The sequence below is a fragment of the Haliaeetus albicilla genome, chromosome 10 (assembly GCF_947461875.1).
Source record: "Haliaeetus albicilla chromosome 10, bHalAlb1.1, whole genome shotgun sequence".
Classification (NCBI taxonomy): domain Eukaryota; kingdom Metazoa; phylum Chordata; class Aves; order Accipitriformes; family Accipitridae; genus Haliaeetus; species Haliaeetus albicilla.
This window is the reverse complement of record NC_091492.1, coordinates 4,026,378-4,040,031: the sequence shown is the minus strand read 5'-3', so window position 1 is coordinate 4,040,031 and position 13,654 is coordinate 4,026,378. Positions and strand designations below refer to the sequence as shown.

Here is a 13,654-nt window from a genome sequence, read left to right as displayed (position 1 = left end):
GTGATTGAGAGATGTTTAGATCGTAGCTAAGCCCACTGCTGACAAACACTTTCTGGACATTTTTAGATGCATGAACTCAAAAGCACAGATTGCTTAATCATTAGGTTCAGGAAAAAAATTTTTTTGAGTGTCTTCCAAGCCAATCTTTTACATTTAAAGAACAATTTTGAATAATCCCATCTGCTGGTTGAATCAGCAGTGTCCTAGTAAATAACATTTCACTGATACATTTGCCAGAAGTGCCATAGTGTCAGTTTTCTTCTTGTCTCAGGTTAACACCTTCACTTCAAAGTGAAGATGAAGAGTCTCGGATACAAACTTGTCAAAAATCACAATTTCAGAGGTCAAAACGCTATGCCAATCTTCACAAGATGATGTTTAAACATGATTACATTTTGGATTCATAGCCTAGAAAGAACCAGCTATACTGATACTTAAACTCAAAGAAAACCTGGCCACTGAAATATTTTTGGTGAAAAGTAGCTTTGTGCAATTCACCCTCCCCAGATAGTGTCTGCTCACAATTTATTTTTTTTTTAAACCCTCACAAATAATTTCAGTTCTCAAAGAAAAGTATCTGCCTTGTAACAGAAGGAAAAGTAAGTCTAGTTGTTTCTTTTATGTATAACTGCGGAAATTCAACTATCTCATTCCTGTATGCCATCCACTTCAAGTATTTAGTATGCTTAGGCACTAAGTGAAGAATACCTTAGAGACATATGGTGGGTGTTTGAGAATGTTAAAACAAAAGCCAGCATCACCACACTTACAGAAAGCACCATGTACTTACTTGCCACCTATACAGCACTCCCTACTTTGTACTATTTAAAATCCTCATTAAAATATACAGAGAAGAAAACTATACAACAGTATCAGTGTAACTGTTTTAATGCTTACATTTTTTTTTTCTGTGTGTTACAAACTCGGGAGACTATCTGGTTTATTTAAGCAAATACAAGATAAAAAAGCTCAGGCCTTTCACAGCATACTCTGTACTGGAACAGGTAGCATATATGCCCAATCATTAGTTCAGGTAGCATACAAAATGCACAGCTGAGTTCTAGGATGTCTGGCTGCAGTGATTTCTTCATGCTCTCCTTTCAAAGGCTAAATTTAATATTGTTTAATGAAACTTTTAAAAATGGGATCTACATTAAGGCACAAGTACAGATTATTCAGAATATTTTTAAAATCTGGCTCCCTGTGAAAAACAACAGGTGAAGAAAAAAAACACATACAAGAAGATACAAAGGGAAATAATTTGAGGGAAGGTCACATGATCAGGAATCACAGCAATTTTATAGACTCTTACAGCACATTTTTTGCTCTAAGTTGCACAGAAGACAAACTCATGCTAGGACAAAGGGGCTTTGATACAGTCCTTTTCCTTAGGAAATAACTAAATGTAATCTGCTGAGTTAAAAATAACAGTCCCTGGTAGAAATTAGAGTTATTTTTGACAAGTTAATTACACATAGAATTTAGCAAGGTCAAACTAATAGTTACTGATAGATGTGATTGGATTCAAGTAGAAAAAGCCCTGAGTGTGAGAGACCTGACAAAACTGGCATTGACTGATGAACAGCCAACAAAACAGAGCAAAAACCCCAACCCACTTGTTCCATTTCACATTGCATTTTTTTCCATAATACAGTAATGATTAATTATCATTAATTAGTATTAGTAAAAAAGTATACAGCAGTCTTCTTTAAACATGTTACAGACATAACCCTGATTTTAAAATATTTATTTTTTTAATAATGTATCTGCAGATACTATTCCCAATTAACTGTGCAAGCTTCTTAATCTTTTTTACAGCCTGATCTTTTACTCCAGCCTCAAGTGAGGTTACTAAAGAAGGTATTTTCCCTGGAGCATTTCTGCTGGAGGTATGGCCCATTCTTAGGATAAATATGGCTGAATGAATCCCAATGACTGTTCCACTAAATTTAAAAAGCAATAGGCAAATCAACACAGAAAGATCTTAAGTGAAATGCACTAAGGTGCAGTATTATAAAACTGGATACCATATACTTTGCATTCTGTACATTTTACAGCCCATATAGAGTCACTTGCTGAAAATCTGACTTACAAAACATGGAATTTAATGCTTTAACTGGAGCAATGCAAATTAATAGCATCCTTCATATGAAATCACGTAGACTATGTTTACCAATGTAAGACATCATTACAATTTGCAAGCTTCGCTGACTAATTTCATTGCATGCAAAGAAAGAGGTACAGTTGAGGTATAAGAGCCTTAATGTCTTGAACAGTCTTAATATAAATACATATCAACTCTCCAAGACACTAAGCAGTACTGTCAGCAACTACTACTTTTGTTTTTAATTCTGTATGCAGACAGGATCTATCAGCAGTGCTAGCAAATTCATATTGAGCTAGAACGTGGAGATGTCTAATGATTAAGTACCTAGTTAATTTTTCTGTTCTCCCAAACAAGACCCTTCAGGCAGTATATTGTATTGGATCTAAATATTGCATAAGTACGAGGCTTAAGCTTCATCACAGATAATTAGGTAAATGTAAGGAAAAAAAAATGAGGAAAAAATATCCTGTCCAAAGAACATTAACATTCAGGAGCAAAAAAGGTCTTTCATGTTACTGTGTTGTTTTAATCATCATCCTCCTCCTCCTCTTCAACGGGTTCTCGTAGACCTTCGCTCTGACGACTTTTTCCAGCCATTTCCAAAAAGGCTTGAGCCTCAGGATCTACATCCAGGATACTCTTCTTACCTTTTGTCTTCAAAACACAATAAAATATAATCAGTTTAAAATGTCATTATGAATGAATCACTATCAGGCTACAAGAAAAAGACATACTCAAAAGTCCAGAAGTAATCTGGTTTGCAAGCTTGTCACAAGGAAGCATACATATTTTCCAAGCAAGGCATTTAGGATTCAGTGGGACACATCAAGTTATTTTTATTGCTGCAGTTACACAAAATAGTCATAAACTTTTCCTAAGATGACAGTACGCTATTTCAAATTTGTTCAGGTCACAAGCCAGCCAGAACATCCCGGTTAACCTGACCTCAGTCTGAAGTGCAGATGTGAACTCTTTTTTTAAAGAGATTAAAGTACGATTCAATGTTTTTTGTAAATAATTTGTTCTGTTTCTATTTATGTGTCCAGTGAACAGACAGGGCACATGAATTTAGTATGAAAGAAATGAAATTTAAGGAAAACAACACCAAATTGTTCAGACAGTTTAATAAGAGACTAAATTACAGGGGCAGAGGAGACTGGAAAGAGGTCTGCTACTCACTCCCAGAAATAAATCAGGTGGAGAACGACTAGGATAAATCTATTCGCATAAATTTATTGTAAAACAATAGCAAATTTAAAGTTATGGATAAAGAAATCTTTTGCATTCTCTTCCTGAACTATAGATTAGGCTTTACTTGTGAGCTTCTAGTGCTTGCTTTCTGTTTTACAAACACTGGGTTTTAATGAACCCCTCCAAGGAGGTTCCTCCTGGAAACCATTCCTCAGTATCAGAAAGGCCTTTTGAAATTCAGAATAAAGTACAGCTCTTTCAACTCTACCATTTCATGGCTCCTGATGTTATTTCTTGTTGGCACCTTCAATAATTCCACTACTGTTTTGCCATTTACGTGCTACAAAATATATGGCATCACAGGGCCAGTTAAAGAAAACATTATTCATTACAATGGAGAGACAGTGTTTAATCAGAAAACTGCAACTGCCAAATTTTGCATTTGCATCTCCTGTTCCAATCAGGACACAATTTCACAGGTTTCAATTCTGTTCACCTACCCCTGCACTTTCAGGGAGGTCTCCCACTGCCCAGACTTCCACGGCATCCAGTGTAAAATCCTCTTTTGCTGACAGTTGGGGACTGTTGTAGGTGGTACATCGAGGTTTTGCTTTACTGTGTCCCTTCCCATAGTCACTGTCTATCCAGAGTCCAAAGTACCCATGTTGTCCACCCATACCCTGTGAAACAAAGCAGCACACTAAGCACTTGCTATACATGTAAAACAGACTGGGCAAGTTATGAAACCTAAAGTATAAATTGCAATTTTCAGTATTTATGCCACACTTCTATGGATAAGGTGAAAAAGAGTATTCCAAGTGAACCTGGGCTTCTGTACCAAAATCCAGTATTCCTGAAGACAAACAAGAATTTACCTGAGTGATACTGCCTTCCCTCTACACTCTACAGAATACCAGTATCTGCAAACACGTCAGCTACGTCTTGTGCCAGAAATTTAGCTCATTGGCTTTTGTTTATTGACTAAGAGTTCCATTTCAAACACAGTGAAAGTGCTTGGTTTTGCTCTTTTCCATTTAGAAAAGTATCTACAGAAACAATGTAATTTGATGTTGTTTACTTTCTTTAGAGCAAATTTACTCCAGACTGCTGCAATTCCTAAAGTTATGGGCACATAATGCCACAAAACTGTGAAGTGCTTTTCAAAATAGGCGATGTTTGTAGCTCTGTAGAAACTCCTCTGCATCCAAAGAGCTCATTCGTGGACTTGAGTAAAAGGAGCTTCTGCCATTGTAATTACACAACAGCAGCAGCCTACATGCAAATCTTGTACTCTAATTCTGTTGGGCTTTCTCAGCCTCCCATTATTTAAAAAGCAGTTAGTGTGGCAGTGAGAACAGCCTGTGGAAAGATCCTCAATTACATAGATCAGCTAGCTTGTGCTGCTTCAGTGATGTGGATACATGCAGTCAATTCTTCCAGGCAACAGGGAGGACTGCCAGAAGGACTTCTGTGATAACCAAACTTGGCAAAAAGATTTCTTCCCAGAACCTCCATAAATCTAGCCTGCATCAAGACCACCTACTTGGGTCAGACACAAATAAATTCCATCTTAGTTGATTCAGTATTTCAATGTACATATGAACTGAAAAGTATAGACTCTGTCAGGACTGTAAGCGGTTCTCCATAGTTCACACTTTACACTGATGCTTGAACACAAAAAAAAGAAAAAAATCCTCCTACTAAAAGTATGGCACAAACAGCACGGAGAATGGATGAAAATTTCCTCAGAGAATAACAAGTGAAATAAATCTGCTCACAGTAACAGAAGCAAAAAACACAAAACACTTCCAAACACCAGCCACGAATCACGAATCCAGTTTCCAAATTGTCATTTCTTAATACTTACAAGTCCATTTGGCATTGTTTGTTGGCCATGGTTCAAATACATGTAGTGGTCATTATACCCTGTGTATGTGTATACAGCAAGAGAAGGGAAAACAGAAAACAGAAAGCATCTGTTGTCACCTGTAAACAGAAAAGCATCTGAGGTCAGACAACTGGCCAAGTAGTAACTTGCCTACAAATAGGCTAGGAAAAAAATATTGAAGAAGTGCAGCTGAAGAAATCAAAGATAGCAGCTGCAATCTCAGAAAGCCAATACCTATCTCTCATCAAGATCTAGACCTATTGTTTATTCTCAGTTAACTCTGTGCAGGGTCACAGAAATCAATGTGATTATATGGCTGTGACCAAGGGCAGAGTCAGAGGCATGACTAGTGCATTACATTACTATGTAAGGGTACACCTGTCACAGGCTTGTATTGTAACATCTAAAACTGGCAAACTGCTAGACCCTTATCCTTCAGGGTGCAGACACCCTTAGTTCTGACTATATTGATATATAGATTATTTAGGGTCAATGACTTAGAGTACAGTTTTCATTATGCCCAGTTTGTTGTTCAGAGGGACCTGTGGTGTGACTGTCTAGTATGCTACACGTGTTATTCCATCAGGAAAAAACACAAGGAGAGTGTTGTGTAATCAGTGTAACATAACATTATATTAACTGACTGAAGTGGTAATTATCAAATACTAATTAAGTATAGGAATTCAGTTTTTAATGTAGCAGAAGTGTGGATTCCCAGCAAGACAGATTATTCGGAGTCCCTAATTTTTTTTCAGAAAGCCATCACAAGAGTTCTTTCCAAAGAGTTAACAAAAGCCCCTCTATTCTCCCCAGAGGTTTCAAGGAAACAAAAAGTTTAGCTTGCCCAAAGGACCCTTTTGCTGCTGGATTTTAAAAGGGAAACAAAGACAGACAGTGCACAAATGGCAACAAGAGGCTTAACCTGGTGTTGGGCTCAGCTGTTCTGAGATGGAAGATTGCCATCTGCTGGACATCTTATTTAAACTCTAATTCATCATCTATGCTGCATTTCCTTCATTTTCAACCCATGCAGCTACAGGGGTTGATAGACTTCGCTGAAAAGAAAACTTGTTCCATGATCAGCAAGTCCCGCAATCTTAAAAGTCTGATCAAATAACAGACAAGCTGGAAACATTAATCAGTAATATGCCTGACAGGGTACAAAGCAGCAATAACTTAGCATGTATTCTATATTTTTCAAAAATTAGTGTTATTTTTGCCACAGGAAAATACACTTAGAAGTATAAGAAATACTGCATGTCATGAAAGTAAAATGACAGTATCCATTAAGTGGACAGCATTCTTGTACCTGTACAGAATAGGCAATGTTTACCAGAGCCATGAGATACTAGAAAAAGAAAAGTGAGTTTTACCTTGAAACTGTGGCTTCACCTCCCAGGAGTGAGATGCAAACCCACCAAAGATATAACCATCTAAGTCCTTTAAGATCACTACACAAGGACCTTTGTTCACTATATGCCCACATAACTGTGAAAAGCTTTCTCCATGAAGCCTAGAAGAAAATAAAAGCTGCCACTTGTGCTGTAGCTCTGCAGGCAGAAGGGAGTTGATGTATATGATAGATGGGATGTCAAAGAGACTGACAAGTCCTCTTCCTTTGATGCCTTTGCAGCCTGGAACCAGGTTGAGTATGTCTTTGGTTTGGTCTGGGAGAGAATGCAGAACATGGAGGCCTTGCCTGATAACAACACTGAGGAAAATTGAGATCTGTGGAACTCTGTACACCCAATCCTCAATGACACTTTGATCAAAATTTGTCTCCATCAGCTGAGGACCCACAGGTTTTGTCCCATCTAAATAAGACAACACACAGAAACAGTAGTAAGTCTCCTGGTCTGGAAAATAATCAGTTGATTTTTAAGTGTAAACACAATATTCCATTATTTTAATGGACATGAGACCACATATGAAAGGAGACGGTGACAGTAAAGTGTCAACTACGTTAAGCAGATGCATCCACAGAATTGAGAAACATTTGCCTGTGACATCCATTGGTTGGGCTGTCATGATTAATGAACATGGACCCCTAATTACAACCTACGAGATGTTCTTTGCAAGACAGCAAAATCTATTATTACAACAGTGCAAAAGGACATACAGTCATAAATATATGCATATGCATCTAAATGCCCGTCACCTGCAAGTCAGGTATTTGTAAAATAGGCATGTTCCATGACAAATAGTTTTGTATGTCCACTTAAACCGGGACTTCAAACCAAAGCTCTCCTGAGTTGAAGTGAGAAAGATGGTAGGGTAAAATAAATAAAATTCCCAAGTCATTCGCAAAGCACTAGGTTTGAAATATTGGTCTCACCATTTAAACTCAAATATGTGACCTGAAGAGAAAAATTCTTGAGAGATCAGTGACTACATGAGCTCTGTGCCATTCTGGGATATACCACATCAGTGCTGCTTACCTGCAAGCTTCAATTCTGATAGGAGCTGAGAAGCCAGAGCCTTTACTCCACTTGCAGAATCCCTAGTATTCTCCGAATTCCAACCTTTCAGTTCCTTCCTGTAACTCAGTACATGGACTACAGACATGATCAGATCCTCTGTGAACTTAAAAGGTTAAAACATCACCATTTTGGCATTTCTTAAATGAAATTGCTAAGAGCTTCAAAGGACTTTCTGAAAATAAAGTCAAGTAGTACTGATGCTGTAATCCCAATGGCAGAAACATCTCATGATGAGTCAGAAATAACAGAAATGCTGTTTCAAAGTCATAGGTCTTGAAAAGTATCCTTTTTCAAGACTTTTTGTAAATGTTACTTCACAAAGCATCTCCATAACATAGGGCATGAAAGAGGGAGGGGAGGTCCAAATTTTGAAGTGGTAGGAGCTGCTAGTGAATCACTGTTTTGGGAGATCCCACACTTCCACCTTGCAAGCTATGTATTTGATTCACATATCTATCCTGCAACTAAAGCTCTAGAAAGCATTTTGCTCAGTTCCCAGAAGCACCAGCCACACCACAACCCTTGCTGGCTCTTAAATATAGCCAGTCTCTGCACCCTTCATAGTGATCCTGTGAACCATGAAACAGTCGGTGCGCTTCGCAAAATCCAGATCCTGGTTCTCAAAGTAGGCAAGTCAGCATGGAAAAGCCCACAGCTGAAATGGTCAGCCCATATAACCCAGTTTGCCTACACTGTTTGTCCCAGATCAGCAAGTCAGTGGTAAAGAGAAAAAAAAAGCCAGGAACCCCTTTTCTGAATTTTGTGCTCTAAAGATTACCTTCAAATTACCTTTCTGTCTCTGTCTGTTCTCTTACTGTCCCCCCAACACACATTTAAACTTGCCTGTTTACCTCTTGGATTTGTTTGCCCTTCACAGGCCCTTCTGTCTTGGAGATCATTCTCATTATTATGGTAATCTTCTCATCTGCATTCCCTTTTAAGAGGTTTGACATAAAAATTACAAACTGCTCCTTAGCAATCTGTTCACTCAGCCCAGATGATTTCCCAGTCAGGTCAATACTTTTCATTCCGTTGTATAACCGAACAGTCATTTGCTCTGGTAATGGCTCCCGCATATACGCCTACAATGAGAAAAACAGCAAAGAACATATTTTAAAAATGAAGAATAACTAATATATTCCAGCTAATCTGTGCTGATATATATTGCTATGAATGAAGGATTTCAATACCAAGCATCTACTAGCAGCAACAAACTTTTGTCAAAGGACTGGTTTTCCAACAGAAAAAAACCCTCTATTTTTACAGTATCTCCTTTCCAATACAATTTAGTGATTTAAGTTGATATTGTTTTTCCACAAATGCCATGGATTTAAAAAAAAAAAAAACACAACACTGAAAAGTGTTTACAGGATATTAGCAAGGGATTTCTGTATATTAACTCTGTTGTAAAGGTTTATAACTCTGCCGGTCCTTAACCCTGTTTTTGATAGTGGAGCTCACAGATATCTAAAAACAAAGAGAAAGTAAAGTTTCTCCCCTATCTCAGTTTTGGCCTCAAGACAATGCAGGCAATGTGTTTAACCCTACATGCACATGTAGAAAAAATACTGAGAAGTTTCCCTCTGCATAGCAACATCTAATTCAAGCGTGGAGCAAAACTGAGATCACCTGATTTTTATAAGGCATCCCTGATGTTAGGACAGTCGAAATCAAAACTTACTTATCTAAATTACATGACTGGCCCTTTGAATTGAAATCTAACTGGTATACATCATCATACATCACAACACTGTGGGAAAGATCTGACTCTGAATTCAAGAAACTTTCAGTATTCAGATAATTACGCTGTTTAAAAATAAATAATCTATAATACATCCATACACTAGGACATGATTACACAGTGTCTTCACTGCACAAAGCACTGTGCATAACATGCTGAACACCTGACTTGACTCATATAGAGGGGTGTAGCCCAGTGGGGACTATGCTGAAATCAATGGAGCTCCACCTGCGTAAAAGCACTCCAGCTGTATTCAGTGGAGCTGCTATTACCAATTTATTGCTGGCTCAATACCACTCCTATTGAAGCCACCAGGGCTGCTCCTATTTTATGTTAATGGCTGTTGCTGTGCATATAGGGCAAGATCCAGTATGCCAAGCTCTACCCTGCTTTGTTGACGTCAGTGGTAAAACTCTCATTGATTTCAGTAGAAGCAGAATTAGCAGCCAGTCCTGCACATTAGAGTGCTTCATATTGAGGGAGGGACTGTCACAGGGGGGACAGCTGTCTTTAAGAGGCTTTCTAAAAGTGCTGCATGAGCCTGAAGCGAGACAAGCAACAGGGAACATAATTAAAAACACCATACTGAAGGGCTTTTTACTTCACACTGCGGTATCACCTACCTACTCCCTACCCTCTCCCACCCACCACTAACTTTGTTGCACTGTTTTGTTATGCTTATAGCTTTTCCAATGAGTAGAACTGGGGTGCAAAAAAGGACTGTAAAAAGGGAAACTTTAACAAACATCTAACAAACTCACACCTCTGACAGTTTAGAATCCTTGTCTTAAATGGCTTCAAGAAAGTATTTAGAGATACCTGCTCTACCTGCTTTCCAAGCTATGCAACACAGCCTGCTCTAGTCCAGAAGCCATGTAGTTTCCTTCTAGTAAAGCACTGAGCCTAAGCAGAGTACATGAGGTTATGTTTGGGGCCTCGTCAATGTTACCAGACTTCTGCTAGATCAAATCTGCCACATATCAATCTAGCTCAGGCAAGAGCATAGACACCTACAAGGCAAGCATGCCATTGCAACAGTCCCTGCACTAAGGAATTAGGCACCTACAGGCAGTCTTTCAAAAGATTTTAATTTAAGTTGGCAAACAAAAAGGCAGGAAGGGAAAAGAAAAAATGTTCATCAGAAGTCACACTGATCTAGGGGCAAAGCTAGAAAGAGAACTTCTTCCAGGTCCCAATCAAATAACAGACACCAAGGACCAGGTTCTTGGACCTATTAGGGCTGAAAAGCTGGGCAGCAGAAACACAGTTTCCAAACTGGTGGTAGCTCATCAACAGCCAGGCTGGAGGAAGGCTAAAGCTGGTCTGTATGCAGATGCATTGCTAAATACCTTAAAATAGCCTGCTGCTTTCCCTGAGTTTTAATTTGATTCCATTAACTGTGTAACATATAAAAAAATACACTTTTAATACTACATTCATCTGGCCACTTGGTTCCTGCCTAACTGAAGTTACCAAGTATTGCAACAAATCATTTTCCTCTTCTTTCTTGATTAGAAAATGAATGCAAAGTTAATCAGAAAGCATAATGTATGTTAATTAGCTAAAACAGGGAGCCACAGCTTAATCAAGTAAAATTGAATTCTCTCCTTCTAATGCAAGTGAAAAGATTAGAGACAGTGATGCAATTGAGGGAGAAAGATAGAACCAAATACAAACTGAATTTGTGACAGCTTCTCAAGAAAATCTCTAAATAATCACACACTCCAGGGGGAAGAATATTCTTCTCATTTTTCAAGTTTCTTTAAAAATATTTTCATATGTCCCAACTTACTTCAGAATTGGAAAAGCTGCAAATTGACCCAACAGTGCAATTTAAGAGAAAAATACAAACCTGAAAGTCACTACTCATGTTAAACTGTAAGAAAAAGTTAAATATCTATCCTGCCCCAAAACATTAAGTATTACATTGAGACGAGCAATCCTTAAAAAGTAACTATTGCCACATCTTTTGTTTCTTCCTGGAATTATGTTCAATGCACTACATCACAGATATATCAGGAATAATAGATTGTCTTACCTGTAGTGCTGCCAGAGTCACAGTTTTCTTTGTACCTTTGCCATTTTTTGCTCCAGCTGAGCCGCTCAATCCTGATAAGGTATCAAATACTCCATCAATGACAGATTGCTCCTCAGGAAGAAATCTGGAAAGGTGATTCTGATAGGCATTGCTTTCTGCATTTCCCATCTTTTCAACCTGAAGCAAAGGAAAAGGAATTAAAAAAAACAAACAGTAAACACAGAAAGGTATCACAATGACCATCAAAGAGATATCAAACAGATTAACATACCAGTGCAAGTTTTACAAGAGCAAATTAACAGCCTTCCAGGAAACTACTAAAATTACTGTTTAGTCTCTATTCACTGAGACTTAACAAACTTGAAGAACATCCATGAACAGTAACTGTACTTTAAAGAACAACAATCTGCCAGCTCTTTGCTAAAACCATCCTGTCTACCAATTCAACTCTCATTCAAGTCTTATCAAATGGAAAAACCAATATAATCTAATGATTAAAATAGCTTGCACGAAGTGACCACGGGTCTGTCAGCTGGAATACATCAGTAACATGAAGGAAATAGCCTGATTATGGATTATTTATGACAGATTATGCTGCATCTTTCTGATGCATTAAAGGACTGAAGCTAAGTCTGCCAATAACATGTGGCACTAAAACACCATCACTGTAAAGTCTCTGATGATGACATGAGAATGTTTTTTCTAAGGACACAACACAAAAATAACTCAAAAAGCTGACAAGAAACATGGTAACAAAAACATTTAGGAAGACAACTCGATCCATCAAAAACAGGGCTTCATATGAAGTCAATAAGTTGTTGAGAGCTGGTAACCACAGAATTAAGGTTGGTGGGGGGGTTGGTTTGGGTTTTCCACATTTAATGGTACAACTGTGATTTCTCTCTGTCCCAGGATTCACCTGCATTACAGAGACTAATGTTATAGTGTTGTCTGGGCCACGTGCTCTGGCTTTCTCCCTGGAGCGGCACAGCACAGACCTAACAGTGCCACAGTAGGGCCTGAAATCCCACCACGACTGCAATGACAGTCACCACTGTAAACAGCCTTCCCATCTATCTGGGGTAGACACACTGCTGGGGTGACAATATAAAAGAGATGAGAAGAGGAATAAAACACCCCTTCATAGTTTTCTTTCCCCAAATTCCACATCCCTTCTGGCACCTCGCTTTTGTGCGGGATTCCCAGTTCCACAGAGATCTCTTTTTCCAGACAAGCCCTTCACGAAGCCCTTCAGCGGCCTCAGAAGGACTCTTTGTTTAGCCTAACCCAATCCTTCTGTCGTTAACTGATGCTGACTTTGATAAACAACTGTACCTAAGCAGCTGGGTTGGCTTCTTTACCTTCACTAACCAGTACAGGCCCCAAAGCCTCGCTTGCCTGTGAGGAAGATGTCGATCGCGCGGTAAACCCTAAAGGGTCAGTGGAAACGACTGTAACCTGGAAGAAAACCCGCGAAGACGCTATTAATTTAAGCAGCAAACCGCTGGAGAACGGGGTCCTTGACCCCTCTCCCTCAGCCCAGGGAAGCACAAGCCGCGAACGGGCCGAGGCGGCCCTGGGCTGCAGCGGGGCCGAGGCCCGGCGCTGACACACCGCCCTCCCCGCACCGGCACGAAGGCAGGACCGGTACAGGACAAGGCAAAAGGCTTACGCGGTTTGCCATTTTACCGGTTTATTTCCCGGTATGCTTAGTCCACCCCTCCCCAATCCCAATCCCAGCGATGGGTGTGAGGCGAGAGGATCCCCCCCACTCCGCTCCGAGGCGGGACGGCACGGCGAGCCCACCTCTCTGCTTACCGGCAGGGCACCCTCGGCCCCGTTCAGCCCCCCCTGGATCGGCCCCTGGACTTTTAAAAACGCCCTGGCAGATGGAGCCGGCGCCGGCCGGCGCCTGTAGGCCGCCCGGCCGGGGCGGAGCGCGGTGAGGGCGGGAGCTGGGCCGCGGCGGGGGATGGCGCCGCCTCTGAGGCGGCGGCCGCGGCGGGGAGGGACGGGCGCTGTTGGCCCCGGAGCCCGCTGGGGAAAGCAGGGAGGTGTCGGCCGGCGAGCTCCGGAGTCGAGCGAGGCCGTGGCGGCCCTTTCTCCCTGAAGGGTGTCCCTTTCTCCCTGAAGGGTATCCCTTTCTCCCTGAGGGGGACCCTTTCTCCCTGAGGGGGACCCTTTCTCCCTGAGGGGGTCCCTTTCTCCC

At 40.2% G+C, this 13,654-nt stretch overlaps 1 protein-coding gene across 4 annotated transcripts; it reads right to left on the bottom strand.

Moving 5' to 3' along the window:
• Positions 1-872: 872 nt before the first annotated feature.
• MEAK7 (MTOR associated protein, eak-7 homolog) lies at positions 873-13,400 on the bottom strand. Of its 4 annotated transcripts, none has more exons than XM_069793354.1 (9): positions 13,264-13,400; positions 12,781-12,903; positions 11,446-11,622; positions 8,518-8,748; positions 7,625-7,769; positions 6,560-7,000; positions 5,166-5,284; positions 3,799-3,978; positions 873-2,761 (listed from the first exon to the last, which is right to left on the bottom strand). In XM_069793354.1, the coding sequence occupies exons 3-9, from the start codon at positions 11,611-11,613 to the stop codon at positions 2,633-2,635; spliced, it is 1,413 nt and encodes a 470-aa protein (XP_069649455.1). In that variant the 5' UTR covers positions 11,614-11,622; positions 12,781-12,903; positions 13,264-13,400; the 3' UTR covers positions 873-2,632. The 4 variants fall into 4 exon arrangements, with proteins under 4 accessions (XP_069649455.1, XP_069649456.1, XP_069649457.1 ...); XM_069793355.1 differs by having other exon boundaries at positions 12,807-12,903; XM_069793356.1 differs by lacking the exon at positions 12,781-12,903.
• Positions 13,401-13,654: the final 254 nt, after the last annotated feature.

What these genes read in the sequence shown, in the direction of transcription:
- MEAK7 (XM_069793354.1), bottom strand. Translation starts at nt 11,613, where the DNA reads ATGGGAAATGCAGAAAGCAATGCCTATCAGAATCACCTTTCCAGATTT. An exon ending in ATCAGAATTGAAGCTTGCAG is followed by an intron (nt 7,001 to 7,624) that starts GTAAGCAGCACT and finishes TGTCTTATTTAG; the next exon opens with ATGGGACAAAACCTGTGGGT. An exon ending in GGTGAAGCCACAGTTTCAAG is followed by an intron (nt 5,285 to 6,559) that starts GTAAAACTCACT and finishes TTCTGTTTACAG; the next exon opens with GTGACAACAGATGCTTTCTG.